Here is a 22,972-nt window from a genome sequence, read left to right as displayed (position 1 = left end):
AAGGCCCCAGAAGCCTTTGCCCTGGGGCTGACGCTCGCTTGCACATAACGACGCCGATGCCTGTCTCAGGAATGACAGGTGGGAACCGGTGTTGGCATTAAAAGCACTTTATGTTAAAGAATGAACAGCATTTCCAACACAACGTGAAAAGACTAACATGTCTACGAAATGTAGGTTTTGCCACTATAAATGTGGTGTTTCAAACTTAAAAGGTAAGGAATGTCACGTTCGATCTGTACGTTCTCTCCATAGCATTTGCGTGTTGACTCTGATGTCTAAACTGGACAATCACAGATATGAATTTCCTGGTCATCTCCAACAGACACAATTTTTGAGCCATTTCCATTGTATTTTACTCCCCAGACCTGTAAATAAAGGGGGGAGAAAGTTGTTCCGACGCCTCTATTCTTTAGGAATGAACACCCTGACTCTACTGTCGTCATCCTGAACCTAGAAAGCACCGGCGTGAGGGGTTTCTGGTGCCATCCGAGCCAGTGAGAACCAGGCACCGGCCCCCACCGCCCCAACTGCAGAAAACTCCATTTCTAAATACGAGTCGAGATACTGCAGAACCTTCCACAGGCTCAGAATCCAGGGAGTGACTAAAAGCATGGAGCCCACAAGGGGCAAGCGTGGGTTCTCACGTCTCCAGAAAGGGGCCCCGCCAGGACCCTGAGGTCACCGCCTCCCAGGACGACTGCACATGGTGTCCCCACCCTGACGGCAGCGTGGGCATTGAGTCACACCCTGCCCCAGGCAGCACTGGCGTGGTTGGGGCCTGACCAGGTCAGCCCATCGCCCTGGCCCAGTGTGGGGTGTTCCAGCCCCGATTCCAGCATTGTGACTGGGCCAGGCGCTGGCCTCACTTACACTCCAGACACCTTCCTCAGCCAGCACCGCGCTGACCTCCACACACAAGACACAGCGGCAGTACTTACACCCGGGAGTGGAGGTCAAGGGTAAATGCCCTCAGCTTTATTGGCGACGGTTTAAGATTAAATGCAAAAAAATGTGAATAATCACGTTGGTTACCTCTGAATGATTTCCAAAGGGAAAATCCGTGCATTCATCATAAAAACGTTTAGAATGTACTAGAAGCCGCTCTGTACTACCATGGGCATCCATTTTTTCATACTGACTAGTTCCCCAGGACCCTGCTACTCGAAGGGCTGAGACAGTAGCACTGTCCGCCTCCCAGGACCAAGTCTGAAACGTCAGAAATGCAGCTGCTTGGGCCTTCCCACGCTGGCTGAAGGGCCACTTCATTGCTGCCAGATCCTACGCAAGCAGAGGGGTGCCCTGTGGGAACACAGCCCCACCTCCTAGCTCAAAGGCCGAGACAGAAGTAACCAATATCATGGAAGCCAACCAACCTGTAACTGTTCTGCCTTCAGGAACATTAAAAAGAAATCACTTGTTTTCCTGGGACAGCTCCCTGGCTGGCAAGTGCTGACTGTATTCGGGTGATGGCGGCGTCTGAGGGGTGGTCCTTCCCCAGCCCCACAGCCAGGGTGTCCCCAGACACGGGCCCCAGGCGCTCATCCCCTGGGCAACAAGCCCACGCTTCCGCGGCCTCTGCACAGGGGCATCGTGTCCTGTGGGCCACTGGGCGGATAGCATGTGCCCGGCCCCCGCACTCCAGATGGTGCACACAGGGACACGGCTGGACGGCAGCCTAAGAGGGCGAGGCACTCAGGGCTGACAACTCGAGCAACAAGGTCTGGAGAGGAAAGGGTGGGTGCCATGGTCAGGCAGCACCAGCAGCCCACAGACAAGGAGCTTAAATGTAGCGACGCCATACCTGATCCTGGTGATCGAAGAATGTGTGAACACAAGTCCTCGTTCCAACATCCCAGACTTTCACGCTTTTGTCGGACGAACTATTTTAAAAAAAGGAACATTAATATCAGAAACAGTTTTCAGACTGGTCTGAAGTTGGAAGGAATGTGATTAAAAATTCCACACTCCTTCATTCACTGACACTCTGCCTGTGTGCACCTGCTCACAGCACAGCCATGACCTGAAACTGTGACCTGCTGGCCCTCACAGTAAGCATTCCCACCAGGAAGCTCACTTCCCTTAAGCAACTGTAGGTAGAAGACTAGATGTATAAGCAGAAACTAAGATTTGAGCTCTTCAAAAGAATCCACCTTTGTTCCAACTAAGGACAAGTGACTTCACAACTTAAAAATAAAAAGCACTGCAGAAAATAAAGGCAATTGAATATAAAAAAGCCCACACCATCCTGAAACTTTAAGGCAATTCGTACATTTTAGAAAGTGCTAAGAATCTTAAGTACCTGGAAACAAAGTGAGTGTCATCAGGACAAAATGCCACGTTTAGCACCCAGGATGCGTGGCCACTCAGTGTGCCAGCCAAGTTGGCGTGTTGTCTGAAACGGGAAAGCGTCAAACACAACGGATGTACCATTAACTCCGCCTGTTCCCTTGGACCAACCCTTCTACCCTTATAATGACAGTATCGGTGTACCCAAACTCCCTTTCCAATGCAGGAGCATCGCCCACTGCAGAAACAGGTCCTTACAATGGCATTAACCCAACTGTGTTTACGCCGAGAGCCAAGAATAAGATCTGTGACAAGCAGAGAACTTAGAAGCTCAAAATACAGGAGGAGCTGCACACTGGAGGTTCAGCAAGTCAGCTCCTTATATGAGGGCACCGAGGACGGCAGGGGCCACCCCAAGACAGCATCGGGGTCCACGTAGGGCAGAACCTGCGCTCCAGCTGTGTTTCTGACCTACCCAGGCATTTAAAGTCAGCGAGCCCACAAGGGATAGGATGCCTGAAAAATAGTAGCAAGGGTCTGACCCTGCAGGCAAGCCACACATGTCTCCTCCGTGACACTCGCTCAGAGGCGGGGGGGGGGGTGGGTGGGTGTGTGTGTGTGTGTGTGTGTGTGTGTGTGTTTGTGTGTGTGTGTGAGAGAGAGAGAGAGAGAGAGAGAGAGAGAGATGGATGGACCCTCCTTGACAATAACAGGAAGACGCAAAACGGGCCCTGGTGTTAAGCGAGGAGCCTTGAATCGTGACGGGTAACTTACACGTCATAGATCTTGATGTAGCCATCATCTGAGGCCGTTACCAGGAGCTGAGAATCCGGGGAGAAGGTCAGGGAGCGAATGGGCATAGCATGGCCTGAAAGCGACAGGGCCAGTTAATGTGGCAAAGCACCGCCTCCAGGCCCTTCACATGGGCTCCCCCTGGCCACATCTCTCTCAACGACACGAGGTGCACTGCCCAGGTGCTTCAGATAGGGCGATACTGACTGGACCCTTCCTCCTACTGCTCTAGAAGTGTCCACATAACCAGGCCCCTCCTCTTAAAGCCGTTTCTTGTCAGTCCCCTTTCCTTACCTACTGGGCCCCAGCACAAATGGCTTACGAAGAACTGCTGTGGACGCGGCCAACGTGGAGACATGCGTTGCTTCAAATGGGACATGGTTTCCCACCCACCCGTGTCGTCGGTGAAGGGTATGGGGGGAAGGTAGCATGCTCACTCGGAAACACAGGCGAGTGTAGGGCGGAAGTCTCCCTCTACCCACCTGGAGGCCACCACATGGAGGTGGGCACAGCACCCTCACCCACCTTCCAACGGCCAATGAAAAGGGTCTGCTTCCTAACCACAAAATTCTTTGGAGCCAACCCCAACAGGACCCTCGTCTAGTTGAGATACAGCAACACGTGAATAAATGACACGGGTACGAGGACTGGGAAGTCCAGATCAAAACTACAGTGAGGAAACTAAACCACGAAGCACTTTCCACTTCCAACCAAAACTGACATTTGCAAACCTAATGCTCATTTGCCATTTAGTAGCATTTTAATGAAAAGATAATTCTCTGTGATCTGATAACCCCATTTGCACAAAATGAAACGAGCCACACCTTCCAGCGTATGCAGGAGCTTCCCAGTCGCAATATCAAAAATGTTGATGATGCCGTCTATGGCCCCACTGGCCAGGTACTTCCCGTCAGGGCTCTGTGCAGGGAACACAGGGGACCATAAGATTCTGTGCTCAGCTAGTCTCCTGTTGGCTGCAGGTGTCACTGGCTGGCCAGCAAACCGCACCAGTGACACACTCGCTGCAGTGAACGCAGAACCTGCACCAAGGCACACAACAGGCTGGAAGACTGAACCAAGAGTCAGAGAGAGAAAAGTGGGCAAAGTTTCCTTACATATGCAATACTGAGAATGAATTTTCCTCTCGTGTCCAAAGAATATTCCTTTTTCCCACTTTCCACACCAAAAATGTTCACTTTCCCCACATGAGTTCCTGTGGCCAGATACTGGGAATCAGGAGAAAAGGCCAAAGTCCAGGCGTCCACTGAAAGGAAAAAAAGGAAAAAAGTAGTGAGAAAAGATGTGACCTTAATCAGAAAACTTTGAAAACACTGGTGGGAACATAAAATGGTAGAGCCACTTCTAAAAACCATGTGACAGTTTCTTAAGTGAAAACAAATGCTTACCATAACACCCAGCAATTCCGCTCCTAGGTATTTCCCAAGAGAAATGAAAACGCGGGCACGTGCAGACTTGTACATGAATGTTCATGGCAGCGTGACTCATAAGAATAAAAAACTGGGAAGTACTCAGAGTCCCTCAGCCAGGGACCGATGGCAAAAATGTGGTACAGCCTTAGCGTGGTATACCATGCAGCAATAAGGGACAAATCACGGCACCTCGGACTCATGCTGAAGAACAGTGGCAGACGTGCGACGGTATAATTCCACTCGCAAAATTTTTTAAAAAGGCAAAGCCAGAGATGGAAAGTATGTCAGCGGCTGCCTGGGCTGCGGGTGGGAACACGGAGGGACTAGGAACAGGTATGAGGGAACGTTGTGGGGTACGGAAGCGTTCAAAACCAAACTGGAGTGATGGCAGCACAACCGCGGTGATCTACTGCAAGTCGCTGAACTTTTTAATCACACTGGATCGATTTCACAGTGTGATTACAGGGGTGAAGTTTTACCTCGACAAAGCTACACAAGTCGGGATCCAGAAACACTGTCATGTAAACCTACAATACGACCAAGCGTCTTCTGCAGAAAATAAATTGTTTTTAAAAAATCAACTAGTTCTAAGTTACCCCATACAACTTAGTTGACTTCGAGGGGTCTACTCAGGAGCTGTCAGCGTGCCATTGTATCTGCAGACCCCTGCGCGGCCATGTGGGCCCTGACAGCATGCTAGCCTTTCTCTTCTCAGCTATGTGGACCTCTGGGAGCCTCTGGGTCAGCGCCTAAAGGCCAGGGAACGATCCAGGTGTTCGCTGCCTGCCACGCCCCCTCTCAGAGGGGACAGGCTCACCCTCAGTCCTGCCACGAAGTGCCTGCCGCAGACAGTGCTGGTCATGTCACAGGGAAACTAGGGGAAGGCTCCAACTCCAGGCCCTCTCTTCATCTCCAGCACAGGGCTCAAAGAGAACATGCCCTCCTTGGCCCTGAGAAAGGACAGGGGAGGCCCTGACCCATGCAGAAAGGGGCTCCCATCATCAAGGGGTCAGCACCATATCCGGGTTGTTTCAAAAGAACACAGATGTTCAAAGTAATAATAACTCGTTTAACCATTTATCTTATAAAATGTTTGTTTTAAAAAGGAAATTAACTTCAGAAGTACTCACTTAACTGAGAAGATCTGAAAAAGCTTTTATAAGCAATCTCTCAAGGAGCTGCATTTTACTCTTTACCCCTAAATGACAAAAGCATCTATTCTAACAGGATTATGCTTCTTATTCCTACCTGGTAGGAGCTGTTTACAGCAACTACAGTCATCAGAAAACTTGACTGTTATTCCTTGAAGTTCAATGACACTACCAAATTATTTTTACATTTCTCTATTAACTGTTGAACAACATAGACTTTAGCATCGAGTGTCTTATGCTCAAAAATGAAGGCATTTCATTCCTCAATCAAACCCCGCACGTGAGTGTTCAGACATTTCTTTTGGTCCCCAAGCCCTGCCCCCGGCCGAGAGAGGAATGCATCTTCTCTGTGGGGCCATGACCCTCGCTGCCACTCCCTCCTCAGCCAGCACTTCAGGACAGCTCCCTCCTGGCTGGGCCACCCTGCGCACTCCTATCCGGGGTCTGGGATGCTCTCCTACTCCTCTCTGTCTTCTGTGGCGGTGCACATTTTCCATATGTATTTTCAAGGCAGGCATGATGTGTGTGTCCATGTCCCTCAGCGTTGGCCCTACTGTCATCACAGTGCGTCCGTCGTGAGGTGAGTCCAGCCACTCTGCACCAGCGCGCAGCAGTGCTGTGCTCGCTGCCCTGCAGCAGAGTCCTACCGGGCTCTGCGGGCTGGCCTGGGGACCCCCACCCTCCATGCGCGATGTCGCAGGTAAGGACACATGCAAACACAATCGCCTGGGGAATCGGAGTGTGTCTGGGTAGCTCTTTCCATATACACACCCAGCCCACACACCCCGGTCCTGTGATTCGGTGGGTCCCAAATGAGAACTGGGCACGTGTCCCTTACAAAGCCACAGCAGTAAGTCACAGACAAGGAGTACTGCCTCTGAGGGGTAACTCCGGCTCCAGACAACCCAGCCCCTTACGTGCTCTGGGACCGTCATGCCATCCAGCGTGAAGGCGGCCTGGAGTGGCTCCTGAGCAGAACGGAGAGAGGCAAGTCCGCCCAGGGCTCCAACCAGAGCATCAGGTCAAGGACACACCTGGGTGGCCCTGCTGTCATCAACCCACAAAGGAGTGTGCCCACCCGGGCTGGCTTTCCACGCTGGCTGGCAGCCACTGCGTCCTGCCACACAGGCTCTGCAGTCACTTACAACTGACTGAAACGTCATGTGGCTGGGTCCACAGCTGGTTCCACACCATCCAGCCCAGTGAAGTCGCTTCCCTCATGACCCAGATGTTCACCGAGGCAGGTGGACATGACTATGCTGTCCTATGGAACTGAAGACCAGACTGTTTCTGCAGAAGTTTCGCATCTATCACATACTGGAAATCAGACACTTGAACCAGAGTCGAGAGCCAGCACGCAGAGCTGCGAGGATGCCCGGCTTCACACCATGCAAGCAGGGGCCCCACTCCCAAACCAGCAATTCATACCCAAGGTTCTGAGAACTGCCTATTTCTTAAATAAGTTTGGCAGCGAAATTCACTTGGCAGGAAAAGCTGACTGGATGCGACGAAGGCCACTGAGAACCTGCACCTGCACCTATCTCTCTCAGGACGAACACTCATGCTTAGTTGCTGATGTTAATGTTGACTTCCTGCACTGCCCCAGACTCACCAAAGGTGTCACATGCATACAGTTCAGGCACCTGCTTGCTTCCCTCAAATCCAGTCGCTCTGAACTATAACACCGTCTACACCTAAAGGTTCTGAAAAGGGACTGCAAGCCTGCTGTCTCCCCAACAGCAATGCCCTTACCAGGTCCTGCATCTATGGACTTGATCTGTTTGCCATTTTCCAAGTCCCAAAGACGAATGTGAGCATCAAGAGAACTGGACGCAGCGATGGGCAGGGTGTGGCTGATGTCCACGGACACCACGCCCAGCTGATGTCCCTCCAGACTCCACTGCAGGTCCAGCCTTTCATCACGCCTTCAGTGGGGACAGAGAAATGGAGTTCTTCACACACAGCTCACTGCACTGCCTGGGCCCGTGACATGCATTGCCAGTGGTCTGTGTAATAAACAGAGAGCAACGAAGAGCCATAGAACACCAAAGGCCACCCGGTTTTAGGCATGGGACTTTTTTAAAACTAGAGGTCTTGACGGTGAACAACAAAAGAACAAGTGAGAACACACCGCCTTTCCACACCGCCACACCACTGTTGCTCTCCTGCCCAGAAAACCGTTAACACTTCCCTGACTGCAGCTTGGGACCCTTGAACCCCAGCTTCCCAGGCTGTGAGGAACAGGGGTGCTCACCATTTCCAGACCTTCACCAGGTCATCCAGGGATCCCGTGACCACCGTCTCAGAGTTTTCTTTCTTGTTTGTCCCCCAGGCAACTGACCAAATGGCATCGTCATGGGCTAGAACGGAAAGCGTGTCATTTAAAAAGTCTTCGTGCAACTTCTGAATCGGACGCGCTACATGAATGGGATTGAGACACCATTCCGGCAGTTCTACGTGTACCTGCTTCGTTGCTCCGCAAAGTGTGTTCCTACAGAGCTTTTACCACACTGTGTGGCCGCACATGAATATCGGGGGTTCTGCAGAGGCCGCCGGCCCGGAGCGCAGGTTTACCAGGTGGGGAGGCAGAGTGGGGGCAGGGGTGATGCAACGTCCTTCTCGCTTTGCACGCTGTCCAGCACACACTGTCTGCCACAGCTACTACAACTGACTGAAATGCCTGATACCAGCGGGGAGCCCTCCCCCGCTGCCCAGCAGCCAAAAATGGGACCGTGACTTGATAAGGGGTAGCCCTGAGACCTCTGGCAAGCAGCAGACGGCTCAACCATGAACAGCACAGGTATGAATGCAGCACCTACTACAGTCTTCACATGGGCTGCTACTGCCACACATCTGTGATGCTTAACGGGCCAGGTACCACACCGATCTTCTCTAAGTGCTATGTCAACTAATCACCACGACCCTGTGAAGCAGGCACGGTTAATGTTGCCCTCATTCACAGACCAGGAATCGGAGGGTGAGAGGCCGAGCGGCTCACCCAGAGTCAAAAGCTAAGAAGGGGCAGAGCCAGGGGTTCAAATCCAATCTGTCAACTGGAGTCCGCCGTAACACTGTTAAAGTGTGCAAGCTGCACATCCAGTGGGCCACACTGTCGGTCTGCAGACCTGGTGCAGGTGTGCAAGGGGAACAAGTGCGTGTGGAGGCTTTCTTTACACCGGCTGCGATTCCCCAGGAACACCTTTCCTACACATGAATGTAAGGTACCGAACTAAACGACTGTGAGCTACACATAGCATCATGGCTTCAGCTGCCATCCCCACCCGACCTGAGCCTGCTAGGTTGCCACCTGGATGGCCTCTGCAACTAGTGACCCATTCCCGCCAACATGGGAGAAAGCTTTAGCTCAGACTTCAGACTACCTGTTCCCCACATACAGTGGAAGAACCTTTATTCAGCATTCCACAAGTTCCTCCGGGCTCGTCCTAACTCACCCAGGCTGCGGAGAAGAGGAGACACGTGTGGACGGTGTACGCACACAATGCTTTCTAGGTATGGGGCCCAGCATCACCGGCAAACGACAGTCCCAGCATGGACTCTGACCTGCCTCCTGCCCCTGTGCCCCCTGCCACCACTGCAGTCCCCAGCCCTTCACACATACTCATTGGCCTTGAACAAACTCTGTCTCACTGCTACTTCTTCCACTGTCACTAGTGTCAAAGGTCCTCTGTGGGAGTCCCTGTAAGTGTAGAGGCCAAGCAAGATCCCCTAGGCAAACTCTGAGTTCAGGGCCAGGGTCGAGGTTGCCTGCCCAGAGGAGCTGCCATCAACAGAGTCCTGAGGCTCAAAGCATTTCCTTCTTTCACCCAGGAACTGGGAAGCTCAGATGGGAAAGCCTCTCAGCCTGGCGCTCTCGCCGTCTGACTCCTGTGAATTCTTTTTAGTTGCCTGGTTTTTCACTGTTGCTGTTTTTAACTATATCTGTCTTCAGATGCCTCTGGCAATTTTTCTGCAAAGTGAGTTTGCTTGGGAATAGCATGTCTGGTCAGCATGGGAAAAATCTTAAGCCAGGGACAACGTGGCTCTTCCTGGGTGAATCTGCTCGAACAGGCAGGCTGCTTACCTTGCTCTTGTTTGAAGAGAATGCTGTACTGAAAAAGGACAGAAGCCACATTAAACCAACAGTCGGATTTCGGATATACCACATCTCCTCCCAGAAACACTCCTTGGCACCCAGCCCACCACCCAGCCCCGGTGGACACAGTCACCATGCTGCCAGCTGCTTCCCATGCCACCTGAACCTATGAGCTCCCAGATTCCTGACCATGCCAGATTTTCAGCGTCAACAGAAACAAACTAGTTCTTAAAGAAACTGTCCTTTCCCTGCCCCTATCCCCCTCCCCCACCCCATAAAAGGAGACTAATAAATTCTGTGTTTCCTGCTCTGATCACCGGGAAGCTCAGTCCGTGTTGCAGTTTAATTTTTGCAGTTGTATAAAACCTCACAGTCTATATAACAGCCTGTTAACTTGGTCCCTAATCTTCTTATAAAGATGTTTCTCCTTTTCTGGTCTTTCCTTCTTTCTCATTTTTGTGTACTAATTCTTTAAGCTTCTTCAATCCCTCTGTAAACTGTCCCAAAACTTAGATACAATCCTCCTCTTAGTGCTGTGCCCTTTGCTAGTGCCACCTAAACATTCTCTGTTGACTACATGCCCAGGGTCAGCCAGCTCTTCCGGAGCAGAGCAGGAACTGGATGCTACACACCCAGACCACACACTGGGCTCAAACCTGCCAAAGAAACAACTGATGCTCCTTTCTTCACCACAGGCCTTACCTGGTTGGTCATTTCCTTAGCCAAGGATGAAGGGCTAAAGGCCAGATGGCTCTGTGGAAACAACACCAGGTTTTCAGTAAGGGGGGGTATCATCAGGACAGAGAGAGTTATAGGAGGGTCCCCTTGACCAAGAAAATAGGCAGTCTTTTGCCACAGAGTTGCCCCAACATTCTTCTATGGATCTGTCCCGTGAGCCCCCTCCTTTTTCCTTCCTCGAAGCCTAGGGACTCAACTACCATCTATTCCATCCCATGTTTTCTTCTCCCTAAGTCTGACTACAGAGAAGGACTAGTCTCTGTTCCTTGCTGCTTTTCAGAGAGATAAAACCACAGGCCTTTTAAAATGTTATTTACCAAAAGTCAATAAGCAAACATGAGGGAAGCAAAGTTCTTAAAGTCCATGCAGGGGTCCCAGCAAAGATGCCTAGGACAGCCTACAGGCATGCAAATAAGGGCAGGAGCTGAAGGGAGATACATGCCTGCCACAGCCATCGAAGTTTTCAAGGACTCAGCTCAGCTAAACACAGACTTATTCTAAGAATAGATTTAATTTCTCAGGCTATCATAAGCGTTCTTAATGTATTCTGCATGTTTATTTTAACAGCCTTGTAAAGCTATTAGAAAAGAAACCAAGCATGAGCAACTCTTGTTATTCAAGGCAGTTGTATCCTATAAAGTTACCGAGAACACCGATCCATTGCTCCCGGGGGACATACTGGGTTAGGGTCCTGCAAGCCTCTGGTAACATTTTGGTCAACTCGATCAATACACAGCTTTGTTTTATGTGAGTTTCTGTTTAAAGACATCTTACTATACACTGGTAATTCATTAATACTGAACTTATGGCCAACAGCACTGCTGGCCATGAATGAAGCTTTTCTAACACATGTATTTTTTTCCCTAAGACACATCACAGCGTTCTTGCACTTAGGAAAACTAAGACAGCACTTTAGCATTGTGCTTGGGGGTTAAACAGTGAAACGACCAAAAAACTCACAAACATACAAAAATCATGGCACTAAACAGACTGAAAAAGGACACTGACAGTATGAGCTGAAACAAGAAGGCAGAGCATCTCATTGTTCAACTATGTCATATGCGCATCAGGTGACTCAAAATTTTCACCACCTCAAACATGTCCTCAAAAGACTATAGAAGCACTCCAAGTATTGATTTTGGGGCCACAAATACATTTTAGCATGTAGGCAAATTTGCAAATACAGAATCAGAGTATAACGAGGATCGACTGTATATCAAAATAAAGTTTTACCAATATACGAATATCAATTTGTGATAATGTAATGTGATTTTATTAATACATTACATAATGCTATCTATCAGAAAGTCTAGAAACCAACATAATTTCAAAGCTGTAATGAGCTTACACAATATCCAAAGATATAAAAATACTTGTGCTATCTACCGGTGACAGAGTCACACTGTTAACACTGTAGTTTGTTGTCTACGTTGATAATCACGAGAAATGCTAAAATTTCAGAGGTTAATGAAGGGCGTAATTTTTTTTTTGCATCCACGTTCATGGTCCCCTCAAGTCTATCCATGAACATCAGCGACCATACAGCTAAGGCATCCAGGTTCGGGTTACTTTACATTTGCAAACCCGAAAAGGCTACAGCGAAGATTTTCCAAGAATAACAGAAAAAACAAAGGATTTCTAAATAATTCTCACCCATGAAGCTCTCCAGTCAAGTTAGTAGTGCTCAATTCATTTGTGATGCAAGACACGGTCCACTCAGTAGGTATTCTAACCATCCCCTGCCCTCCTTCCTGATGAGGAAAGTGAGACTCGGAGAGGCTAAGGAAGCTTCTCCTGTTTGACAGTAGAAGGTGGATCCGAGCTGTGCCGGAGGCTACCGAGCTACATCACCTCTCACACCATTCTCTTACAAGTCATTTCAGAGCTGCGAGGACCCCAAAGCCCAATTTTGCCACTTTCTCTCTTTAGGGAACTTCCCCCCCCCCCAATTTCCCAGGCAGAATTCACTGCTTGCTCCTGTGTTTCCAAAGGAACACTACACGTGCCTCTACGAAAGCACTCCGGCAGGTCGAAATCCCGCAAACACACCCGGCACCTGAAGTAAAGCGGCCACGGCCTGCGCGCGTCCCTGTCCGGGTTGGGAGGCCACCTACAGCGACAGCGTGGCCCGCTCTGGAAAAGTTCGGTTAGGACGGCCTTCCATCTAGAGGCACAGAGACCGCCCTCACCTCGAGGCTGCACAGAACGTTCTCAGGATGCAAGAGGAAGCCCGGACCCCGAGAGGCAGCATGACAAACGGAGTCACAGAAGCCGCCTCAGGCCCCGCGGCCGGCAGCACCCTCACGCACGCCTGCTTGGGGCAGCCTCGGGCCTGCCCTCGCGCATCCGCACTCCCGCCCGGGCCATCGGCGGCCCCGACGACCGCCACCCGCATCGGCCAAGGAGAGCCACTCACCGCCTCTCTGCCGGGTCGCACTGGCCGGCGCACGTCTGACGCCAGCTAGGCGCGACCGCGGCGCGCGTCGATGAGCGCACGAAGAGGCGGGACATTTCGCCCAGCCCCTGGGCGCCGGCGCACGACGCTGCGCCCCCTGCCGTCGCCACGCCAAGCGCGGCCGACGCTTGGGTGGGCGGGGAGAGGCGCGAAGGCCACGCCCCGTCCGCCGTGGGGCGGAGCCTTGGGGTGCGCCCTGCTCGTGGAAGCGCAAGTTCAGGTTCAGCTCTGCCATTCCACTACCCCTGCTGACTTCTAGGGTTCTGTCGCTTAAAAGTTAATTTTCAGTCAAGTAGAGCTTTGTTTTTCAGACTGCAAGTCACAACCTGGTAGTGTGACAGATACCAATTCAACTGTAAGTGCTCCGCCTCCCAATTATTCCGAAAGCACACTGGTCTCCTTTATGCTTTTTCATTTGATCTGCTGTCAAAATATTGAGGCTTTCACCCTTCCGTTCCCTTGCTTCCAAATCTGCTGCTAGTAATTTCCAATCGAAGCAAATCGTTTGGGGTATTAACTCGGTTTTTGTCAGCCATTATAGTTGTTCTGATTAAAAATTAAATTAATCATCTCCCAGAAAAGAAATACAATAGATTAAGGAAGAAAATAGAAGCTGTAAGAGTGTATCATGCATAGTAAAGATGCGTTGTTTTATTAAAAAAAAATTTTTATATTTGAATATGTGAAAATAAGTTATGGGACTCCCTCTCCCCAAAACAGTGATCACATACATATTGTTAAAATTTTTTACCATGTGCCCATATGTGTATATTATTTACAAGCCATGTGTGAGTACTACTCTGCTAATACATTTACACATATAATGAAACAAATACAAAAATAGAATTTAAAAAGTATGAGATAAAAATATTATTCTCCTTCTATACCCCACTGGGTGGTCTTGTTCACTATCTAGGATATGCATCCCACTTTGGAAGCTCTGGTGTCTCCACATTTCTGCTTTGGTTTTGAACTTTTGGAGAGCTACAGTGGTGAATGTGCTGACTGAGTCAAGCACAGAATACTTATGACAATGCCGCAGTGTAGGTGTTAAACCTATTTTATGCAAAGAAGGAAACTGACCCTAAGGGACACAGTGACTTCTCCAGGGTCACTCAGCCAGCAGGATGCAAAGCAAGGATGGGAAATTGGGCCAAATTGGGAGATGGCTATGTCTTTTTTTTCATTCTCGATTCCACAGTGTTAGGAGAGGGGAAGGTGGGGTACAGGTCACAAGAAGGAAAGGGGTGGCTGGGAGGGTTGGGCAAGACTATTGCGGGGCAAGAGGCAGAAGTCTGACTTCAAATCCAAACATACACCGTGCAAGTCACCCTCCATCTGAGAGGCTGAGCTGTGGAACCGGGGCTTTGCCAACGATGAACAGAGGGTGGCAGTCTCTGCCTGCTTTTGGCCACCTCGCAGGCGCTCACTTGCTAACAGGGATGGAGTGACTGGCCCAGGGCCTCAGCTCCTCCATACCCAGAGGCACTGACTATCTGCTGCTGAGACATTACAGAACCCCAAGCAAGGGCTTCCTGGGCCTCGAATGCCTCATCCAGAAAATGAAGGCCAAAACACCACAGCCTTAATTCCTAGAAAATGGGCAGAAGCCACTCCACATTGAGGGAGTGAGTTGCAAACCCAGGGGAACCAAAGGACAGCTGGAGGGAACAAGTCCTGGGCAGGGGGAAGGCCAGGGGCTGGCAAGCCCAGCAGTGCATAGGAACCTGCTGTAATGGGACCCACCATGACTTTGGCGCATTCACCTGCTAACATGGGAGGCTGCAAACACAGGCTGCCAAAGACACTGAGTGCAGGTTGGGTGAGCCGGCGAGGCCAGGGTACTGGGCCCGCCCGGAGGCTGTGGTCCCCAAATGGTGGCAGTAATTGGGTGGGGAAGCTGTGAGCCAGCGCCACAGTCTGCAGAGGATGAGGTAGGAGAGGCTGGTGGGCGAGAGTGACGAGGAAGGTGGGGGCCTACCTGGATGATGAGTCTCAAAGGGGCAGAGGGAGGAGGAACAGAGTCCAGTGTGCTGGTAAATGTCCAACACAGGCCCTTGAGGGCAGGAGCTGAGCCTGGTTCACAGCACATGCACCTGCTGTGGTGTAAGTGTAGCTCCCATGGGCAGTCCCACGTCACCGAGGAGATGTCACTGACCAGCATGTAGAACCTGATGTAGTAAGGGGGCTCGTATCAGCTCCAGACTCCCCTGGCGATTCCGACGTAGCAGTGGGGAAGACACTCTTGACCCCAGAGTGCCTGGGGTGTGGACACCCTGCAGCATCCACGCCAGAGGCTGCTGGGAGGGGAGTCCTCTAGGGCTGAGCCAGCTGTGAGCTGGGGCCCCTGATGCCCACTCCTCTGTGCAGCCCTCTGCCTGGCCAATAAGGGTCCATGGGCTTTGGGGGCGTGACCACCTATGGTTTCAGGGCTGCTACTGGCACTCGCTCCACCCCTAAGGGCCTCATCTGCCCTCCAGGGAGGGTTCAGGCCCATGCTGGCCCTGTGGGAACACAGGCTGGAGGCCTGGCCTCCAGAGACAGGGAGGTTCCGCTCACCTCAGAGCCCTACACAGTGTTTGTCACAGAATGAGGGAAAGTGTGGGAGGGTGGTCAGGGGCCTGGCCTCTCTTCACCACCCACCTGCTGTCGCGTGGAGCCCAAGCTGTCCCTGGGACCCAGTTTCCCTAATTTCAGAGACACAGATACTCACACAGGCCCTCAGCAGTAGCCAAGGTCTCAGTTAGCCCAGAAGGGCACTGAGGTCTGGCCTGGCTGGGGATAATTCTGTCCTCACAGAAAATAATAGCTCTATGGGCCAGGCCTCAGGGCCGTGGTCCTGCCTCCCTGCTCCACCCCTCCTCCAAGGTTACTTTGTCTTCGGTCCCCTTGCATGCATGCATCATTGCCTGGCCACCCCCTGATCAGCAGGTAGCCTAGCCACAGGGGACTAGTTGGAGGCCCATTACCAGTGCTGGTCGTGAGGGATGACGGAGGGCCATCTGCACACGCATTGGGCCCTTTGTCTCTGAGCTGGTAGGGAAGATGGACGAGGGCTGTCGCTAGGCCTCTGCTGCCTGGGGGACATCTGGGGCTTGGGAAAGACCTGGGCTGGGTGTTGGGTGGAAAGTGGACAGAACCAGATCAAACGGGTTTAACGAGAAAGAGCTGAATGGGGCGACTGGGACGGCTGGGACGAAGAGGCCCAGAGAGGCTGTGAGGGTGGGCGGGGAGCCGGCTTGATCTATGCCAGTGCTTCCCACAAGAGCTGGCACTTGGTCTTGTGGAGCTGCAGTTCCATTTGCGTTGCGATAAGTCCCGGCCCACAGAGTTCTCAGACCAGCTGGAGAAACCAAGGCGTGAGAAAGACCGGGTCCCTTCAGGGACCCGGGCGACCTCTACGGACACCCCACCCCATTCGGCGCAGGCGCAGTGAGGCACCAACACCTGGAGCGCACTTGCTCACCTGAGGGTCTCTGGTGAGTGGTGCTGAGGGCTGCTGAGGCCAAATGAACCCCGAAAATGGCTCGGCAACCCAAAGCGACGTCTACACAGGAGCAAGCAGTACCCCATGCAGGCGCTGGGCCACAGACAACTGGGGGCGTGAAACAGCTCGATCACACACCCCCTAGAGCGCACACAGGGACGCATCCCTGTCAGTCAGCTACTCTGGCGTGGCTTTCCAAGCAAGCCTAGCATGGAGACAGCAGGACAGTGGACATTTTCAGGTTAACAATTCTGGCCTCTCAAAGGTGGGTCCCCTCGTCTTACTTAACTGCACACCTGATCGAGGGGAGGCCTGGTCTCCAGGTTGCATGGAGGACACTGAGGTTCCAGAGAGGGGACGTGACTGGCCACAGCCACATGGCAGGAGAGTGATGCGGCTCCCCCTGACCCCACAGCTCTCCAGTGCTGAAGTGGTTGGAACAATGACAAAACTTCCCAAGCAGACTGTTCCTTCTCCCACCTGACAACCCTGCCCCCCTCACCACCACCACCGATGGAGGGTGATGCCCTAGGACAGCTGTGTCAGCTGTCGGGGTGATGAATGTGTCAGGGCAGAGTGAGGATTGACGGGTCATCGGTAATGGGTTAGTTTGTCCCATCCCCGCTGTGGGCTGGGGGCCAACGGCTCTAATTACAGTGGGGCCTGGCCTCCCACTGCTATCCTTCATCTGTGCCTCCAAAATGACAGTGGCAGGCAACACCCACCTGCCCTCGTCAGAGCTCCCCATCTCTGAGGCACCCAAGCCAAGTAGGAACTTCGTCAGGAACAAGGCAAAGGTGGAATCAGAAATGGCGGCTTTCCAAGGAGTGGGGCAGGCAGGCAAAGGCCTTGTCAGCCCAGGTGTGAGGTCACCTGCACCCAGGAGAACCCCCAGTTTGGGTGAAGGAAGGAACTCCGTTCTGAGCTTCTCTCTCACCTGCAAAGCCGAGTGCTTCCCCACAGAACCTTCCGGGGGCATTTTTGCTTCTCTCCACCATGAGGAAGGCGGGACACACGGGCTAAGTGGGGGCTGGGAGGGGTCCTGCCTTCTGGGGGTCATTTCCTGCTTCCCAGAACCAATGGCCTAGTCAGGCCTCGGTGACTGGGCTGGGGGGTCCTCCTCAAAGGCCTGATGACTGACTGTTCCAGATGCAATGTGAAGTGTGGCCTCCGCTTTCCACCCTGGTTCTGCGGAAGCAAAGGGCAGCTATGTCCAGGCCCAGGGGCCCCAGGGTGATGCCGAGTCCTGCGGGGCAGTGGGGTGCAAGGAGCTCTGGGGGATGCCGACAGGGATTTACTGCCAGGCTGCTGGCTGCTCTGGGATGCTCGGATGCTCTGAGCACTCACCAGAGGTAATGATATACCCATGAATTATATTCACAAACACGCCAGCAAGCCGGAGAGGAGCATTCATTAAATATCCACATCCTGGGGCTGGGAGGGGAGGACATGCAATTGCAGCTCTGCCGGAAATGCGGTGCTGCTGGAATTTGGGGCAGGTCTTATTCAGATGATTAATTTTCGAGTTATCAGCACTAATGCAATCACCATCAACGGGGCTACAAACCCCCTTCGTTACTCACAGCCCGGGCGGATGTGTTGGGATGAAGGGGGCACTGAACTTGCCAGGGAAGCCAGCTAGCGCTCAGTCCCCCGCTCCAAGGCCTCCTGAGTGGAGCCATGTGGTCTCACCTCCCCAGGGGGGTTGGTGGAGGCCTGAGGCCCAGACCCCTCAGGTGGAGCTCCCAGGGCTCACCCAGCTGCCCGCTGATGGGCAGAAGGGAGTGGCTGCCCCTGGACATCTGGGAGGCTGAGCAGCTGTCCTGCCCGCTGCCCCCGGGAGGAGCCAGTGGCTCTGAAAGACCCTCGCGCCCCACATCAGTCAACCTCGATTAGGGCGGCTGCAGGGAGCCGGGCTTCTGGGGATGAGGGCGAGGAGGTGGGCGTCGCCCTCATCTGAAAGGCCATTAGCCCGCAGTGGTGATTGAGCACCGTGACCGGCAGGCATTGTGCTGTGCCTGCCCATGCCACACAGGGGCGGTGAGCGTGATTGATCAGGCACCGATGGTGTCTCTTTCTTTATGGACTTTCAAAGGCACCATTTGGCATCCCGAGCAGGCGATCGATGAGAGGCAGCTGACCCCACTGTGGCCACCTCCAGGCAGCAGGTGGATAGGCCCGCGTGGGGGATGGTGGAGGGCCTCTGCCCCGTCATGGGCTCCGCACTGTCAGCGGGATGGGCCTTCCGGCGTGGGGCTGTCGGCCATCAATTTACTTTCTTCTTCTGCATTGAAAGCGAAGCTGAGACAGTGGCCGTGTTTTCTGATAAATTATAGCCACCCGTTCCCTAGCTTTGCACCCAGAGGACCCCAGCACTAGTATAAATCAGACTAATGAGAGCTGAGGTTGTCACTTTCAGTAGCGGGCATCTGCTCGGCACACCTTCACGCAGTGTCCGCTGGGTGCCCTGGCCTGTGCTCAGCACTGGGGATCTGCAGACAAACTGGAGGTGGTTTCTGCCTGTGCAAGGCCCATGGGGTGGTGGGATGGGCACGCACACATACCCGCTGGTACAAAAGGCAGCGGTCAGGTGTCCTGGTGGCAGGAGCCAGCTCTACCTCCTCCTGGCTGTGTGGCCTTGGGCTCATACCTTGCCTCTCTGAGTTTAGATTCCCTAATCCATGGGGACACCTACCTCGATGGCTGTGAGAATTAAGTGACAGTGCCTCCTGGGCCTAGCCTGGTGACCCCACACCCCTGGGGGCACGAAGAAAGGTGAGTTCCTTTCTTTCTCCTCTGCCTTAGCATCCAGCGACTGGACTGAGAAACAGCATCAGAGGAAGTGGAGAGCAGGCTGGCTGAGCTGCTAGGGGCCAGTGGAGCGACAAGCCCACAGCAGGGACACAGGTGACTAGACAGGGCCACCTGGAGAACACGTGACCCTCAGACACAGGCTCACTGGCAGGGAGGTTCACAGACACACACAGAGACAAACACACAGAGAATGTCCCGGCGCACGCAGATGAAATGTGTAGAGGTGGAGACACACAGACGGACATACGTGCGCACAGTCAGACACACAGACACGCACACCGTGAGAAAACGCACAGAGCACACAGCCACAGTTTGCACAGTCGCACAAGAAAACGGAGCACACAAAACATGATCACAGAGCACGCGTGTCCAGAGGGTCACACTACACTGGAAACGGGGAAATCAACACGTCCAGTTTGCCCCGGACAGGGTCCCATTTCACCAAAGTCCCACATCCCGGATCCCCTTGGTCCCAGGAAAGTGGATGGCTGTGGATCCGGGACTGAAGCCCAGGTTGACAGAGACGTGGACCTGCCACGCCCCCTTCTCTGGTCCTGGTTTTAAGCAGAGCTGTCCCCGTTAGCTTTCAGGTGGTCAGGAAGCCCAGGATCCCTGGGGCTAGTGGGCAGGATGAGGGCTCCACTCTGCTCCACAGTGTGAGCTGGAGCCAGGCACTTCCTCTCTGGCCCTCTGGGTCCCCATTTGCACAATAAGCCAGCAGAGGGGGAGGTGAAAGCAAAGATCTGGAGCTGGCCAGCCCATCTGATTCGCCCCCAGCTCTGTACTGACCAGCCGGTGAGCCTAGGCTGTGTCCTTCTCAGTGACAAGTACCCCTCACAGGGCATTGGCAGAGAACGAACAAATGAATACTCATGAAGTACTCTGCAGGGCCTGGCATAGTAAAAGCTCAGTAAAGGTCTGCTTCTTGTATTTGTTCTTCTGTGGGACTCTAGGATTCCCAGGCCCCCTTGGCCCTGGTGCTGCTGGCCCTGACTCCGAGCCCAGTGCTCCTTCTATGGCATTAACCTGGAGGAAGCCCCCTCCCCCAGTCTTCCCCAGGAATCCAGCTCTCCTTTGTCCTGTTCTGCTGACTCCTAGATTGTCTGGGCAAGGGGCTCCAGGCCCCACTACTGTGTCCCTGAAGATCCCCACTGGGACCCTCTCTAGAGCCCCCGGCTTTGGGACTGAACTCTGACCCTCATTCTTCCAGCATGAATTCTGTCCGCCTAAGGGCGTGGGGCTAGGCCAGCGGGCCCTGGGAGGCTGAGGCCCTGGCGAGCCTCCAGGCGGAAGAAGCAGACCTCAGCAGAAATGCCCCCGATGACGCGACAGCAGGGCAGCAGGTCAGTGGCCTGGGAGGAGCTGGCAACAGGGGTCTGTGAAGGCAAGGCAGAAGCTGCCAGCCGAGAACAAAGGGTCTTGGAGAGTGTGCCCAGTCCACATGGGGTCAGGGGACGTGGGGAACTGGCATCCCGTGTTCTGGCTACAGGTAATTGCAGTCAGCCGACAATACCCACTTTGGCCTGGCCTCTCGGACCCCCTATTCCTAAGGTGAGGCCATCCGACACCGAGGGGAGCCCCTTCCATAGAGGGCTCCTTGCAGATCTGTCCCCTATCGAAGGTGTCCAGGGCTCAGGGCCCTGCTCAGCTTCAGTCCCCTGCCTCTGCTGTTTCCTGTCCAGGAGGTCTGTTCCCTGTGTCCTCCTGCTGCTACCCTAGTCACCTGTCAGTGCCCTGTAAGCTTAACGTCACCTTCTGTGGGAAGTTCAGATGCCCCAGAAGTTAGATGCCCACCCGTGGATTCCCAAAGTGCCTCCCGCCCCTGCCCCCCATGGCACTCACACGTAGTCCCAGGCTCGGTCTAGGTGCAGCCTGGGGGCTCCGGGGCCATGTGCCTTCACCTCTGAACCCCACGCTTGGCTGAGTATTCCCTCCCAAAATCCTGAACGGGTGACTGAATCTCACAGAGCTTACGTTCCAGGGGTCTTTTTGCTCCAGAGATTCAAAGATCAATGTCTTAGCTGAACCAAAAGGGAATCCTGCTCGTAGACACTCGTGTGAGTGTGCAACACACACAGGGCACCAGGGATGTGCTAGCACTCACTGATGGAGGGCCGATCGGCGGTGTGTAGTCATGTTTAGCCAAGAAGCCCCCTCTTTGGCTGTCGGCCAGTGCCATCTCCTTGGACTAAGCAGTAGGAGCCAGGGTGTGATTCCCCTTCTTGGCCACCCAGGCAGGGCATTGCCGACCTCTCAGACCATGTGTCACCAGAATTCCATCTGGAACTCCAGGCCCCTGTAACCAGGCCCCCCGCAGCCCCACAAGCACTCCACTCTGAAGACACCAGAGGGATCTGTTTAAAATGCAATTTGACCAAGTCACCGCTCTCCTTAAAAATCTCCCCAACTCCCACTGCCTCAGTGGGACTGGCCACAGTGGGTTCCGCGGGCCGTTTGGCGGGGTACTCGACAGGTCTAAGACTCGGTAAGTTCAGGAAACGCCGCCCACTCTTTAAGACTCATAATGCATGCCAGCTTCCTGAAGAGGGCTTCACCATTATCCCCAGCTCCGGTGTCTTGATCTCCGACCATGGCCCCCTTCCTGCCCGCCTGGTATATGCTTCCTTCAACCTCACAGGACATTCAAGCCTCAAGCCCTTCATTTCCTCCCTAATACGCCAGAAACATGGAGGTACACTGGCCTCTTGCAAAACAGCTTCCCAGGCTCTGCCCCTGACTTACTGAATGGAAATAAATCTCCAGGGCTGGGGCCTGTAAGTCTGAATTTTGAGAGCTCTTGCCCAGGTGGCTGATGCCTGGCTCAAGGCACAGACTGGCATTATGGAACTGCTGTTCCCTACTGTGTCCCATTCCCATCTCCACTGCCAGGAGCACCAGGCTTGCCAACACAGGGCGACTGCCCCTGCCTGTGCCGGGGGCAACATGTGCTCCTCAGATCCACACTCTGCAAGGAAGCAGTGGCAACCTCACGGAAATGCAACAGGCCCAGGCTCAGCTCTGCTTAAAACCCTTCAAGGTGCCCACGAGGCCCTGTGCACTTGGTGGAGGATTTCTGCTCACCTTCTGTCACCTCCTGCCCCACCCGCTTCTGAAGATGAATTCCAGCCCCGCTGAGACACTTGGTCCCCCAAACATACAGCTCTGCCCTGGCACAAGCCACTCCTTCCCCTGCCCTGAGAACGCACAGGACCCACAATCTCGCGAGATGCTGGCTTCCATGCAACTGTGCCCAGGAGGGTGTTGGGGTCTGGGGGTCCCGGCTTTTTGGCTTTTCAGCCCCCTTAGTCTTAAGCACGCGGGAAGGGTAGAGTGTGCCGAATGGGATCCCCAACTGGGAGCAGCGGGGACCTGCTGGGCACACCCAGAGGCAGGCTGGGAGTGGGAGCGAGTGCCTCCCACCCCCAGGTGGCCCCACTATCCATTCTAACTGTATATTTGGGATATTCTCAAACATTACAAAAGCAGAGAGAATGGTGCAATGCTCTGCGAGTCCCCACGGCCCGACTTCCAGGATCATCCCCTCGAGGCCAATCTTGTCTCCTCTAACCCTCTCCCAGCACCCACTTTAAGAAGGGTGGTGGTGTGGTGGGGTGGCAGAAGTATCCCACCCCCAGCTGGAGGAGAGCGGGTGCCAGGCCTACACCCTGGAGACTCGGATGCCGAGGGCGCAGAGGGGGCACGGGGGCTGGGAGGCTGGGCTCCCGC

The 22,972-nt window shown here is 53.5% G+C and overlaps 1 protein-coding gene across 2 annotated transcripts; it reads right to left on the bottom strand.

The window, feature by feature from the left end:
* Positions 1 to 91: 91 nt before the first annotated feature.
* Positions 92 to 12,981, bottom strand: WDR61 (WD repeat domain 61). 2 transcript variants are annotated; one of them, XM_016125831.2, is made up of 11 exons: positions 12,907 to 12,981; positions 10,455 to 10,505; positions 9,741 to 9,768; positions 7,914 to 8,019; positions 7,412 to 7,584; positions 4,194 to 4,342; positions 3,903 to 3,996; positions 3,061 to 3,154; positions 2,300 to 2,392; positions 1,802 to 1,880; positions 92 to 365 (listed from the first exon to the last, which is right to left on the bottom strand). In XM_016125831.2, exons 2-11 carry the CDS (start codon positions 10,464 to 10,466, stop codon positions 276 to 278), a joined length of 918 nt encoding a protein of 305 aa, XP_015981317.1. In that variant the 5' UTR covers positions 10,467 to 10,505; positions 12,907 to 12,981; the 3' UTR covers positions 92 to 275. The 2 variants fall into 2 exon arrangements, with proteins under 2 accessions (XP_015981317.1, XP_015981318.1); XM_016125832.2 differs by lacking the exon at positions 12,907 to 12,981 and adding an exon at positions 12,680 to 12,871.
* Between the last annotated feature and the right edge of the window lie 9,991 nt (positions 12,982 to 22,972).

This window comes from Rousettus aegyptiacus, unplaced genomic scaffold (assembly GCF_014176215.1).
Source record: "Rousettus aegyptiacus isolate mRouAeg1 unplaced genomic scaffold, mRouAeg1.p scaffold_m13_p_14, whole genome shotgun sequence".
NCBI classification, from domain to species: Eukaryota; Metazoa; Chordata; class Mammalia; order Chiroptera; family Pteropodidae; genus Rousettus; species Rousettus aegyptiacus.
This window is presented reverse-complemented; position numbering and strand designations above follow the sequence as displayed.

Coding starts and splice junctions, on each gene's coding strand:
- WDR61 (XM_016125831.2), bottom strand. Junction 4,343..7,411: donor GTCCATAGATGCAGGACCTG/GTAAGGGCATTG, acceptor TTTTCCTTTCAG/TGGACGCCTGGACTTTGGCC. Junction 3,997..4,193: donor TCATTCTCAGTATTGCATAT/GTAAGGAAACTT, acceptor TTCCCTGCACAG/AGCCCTGACGGGAAGTACCT.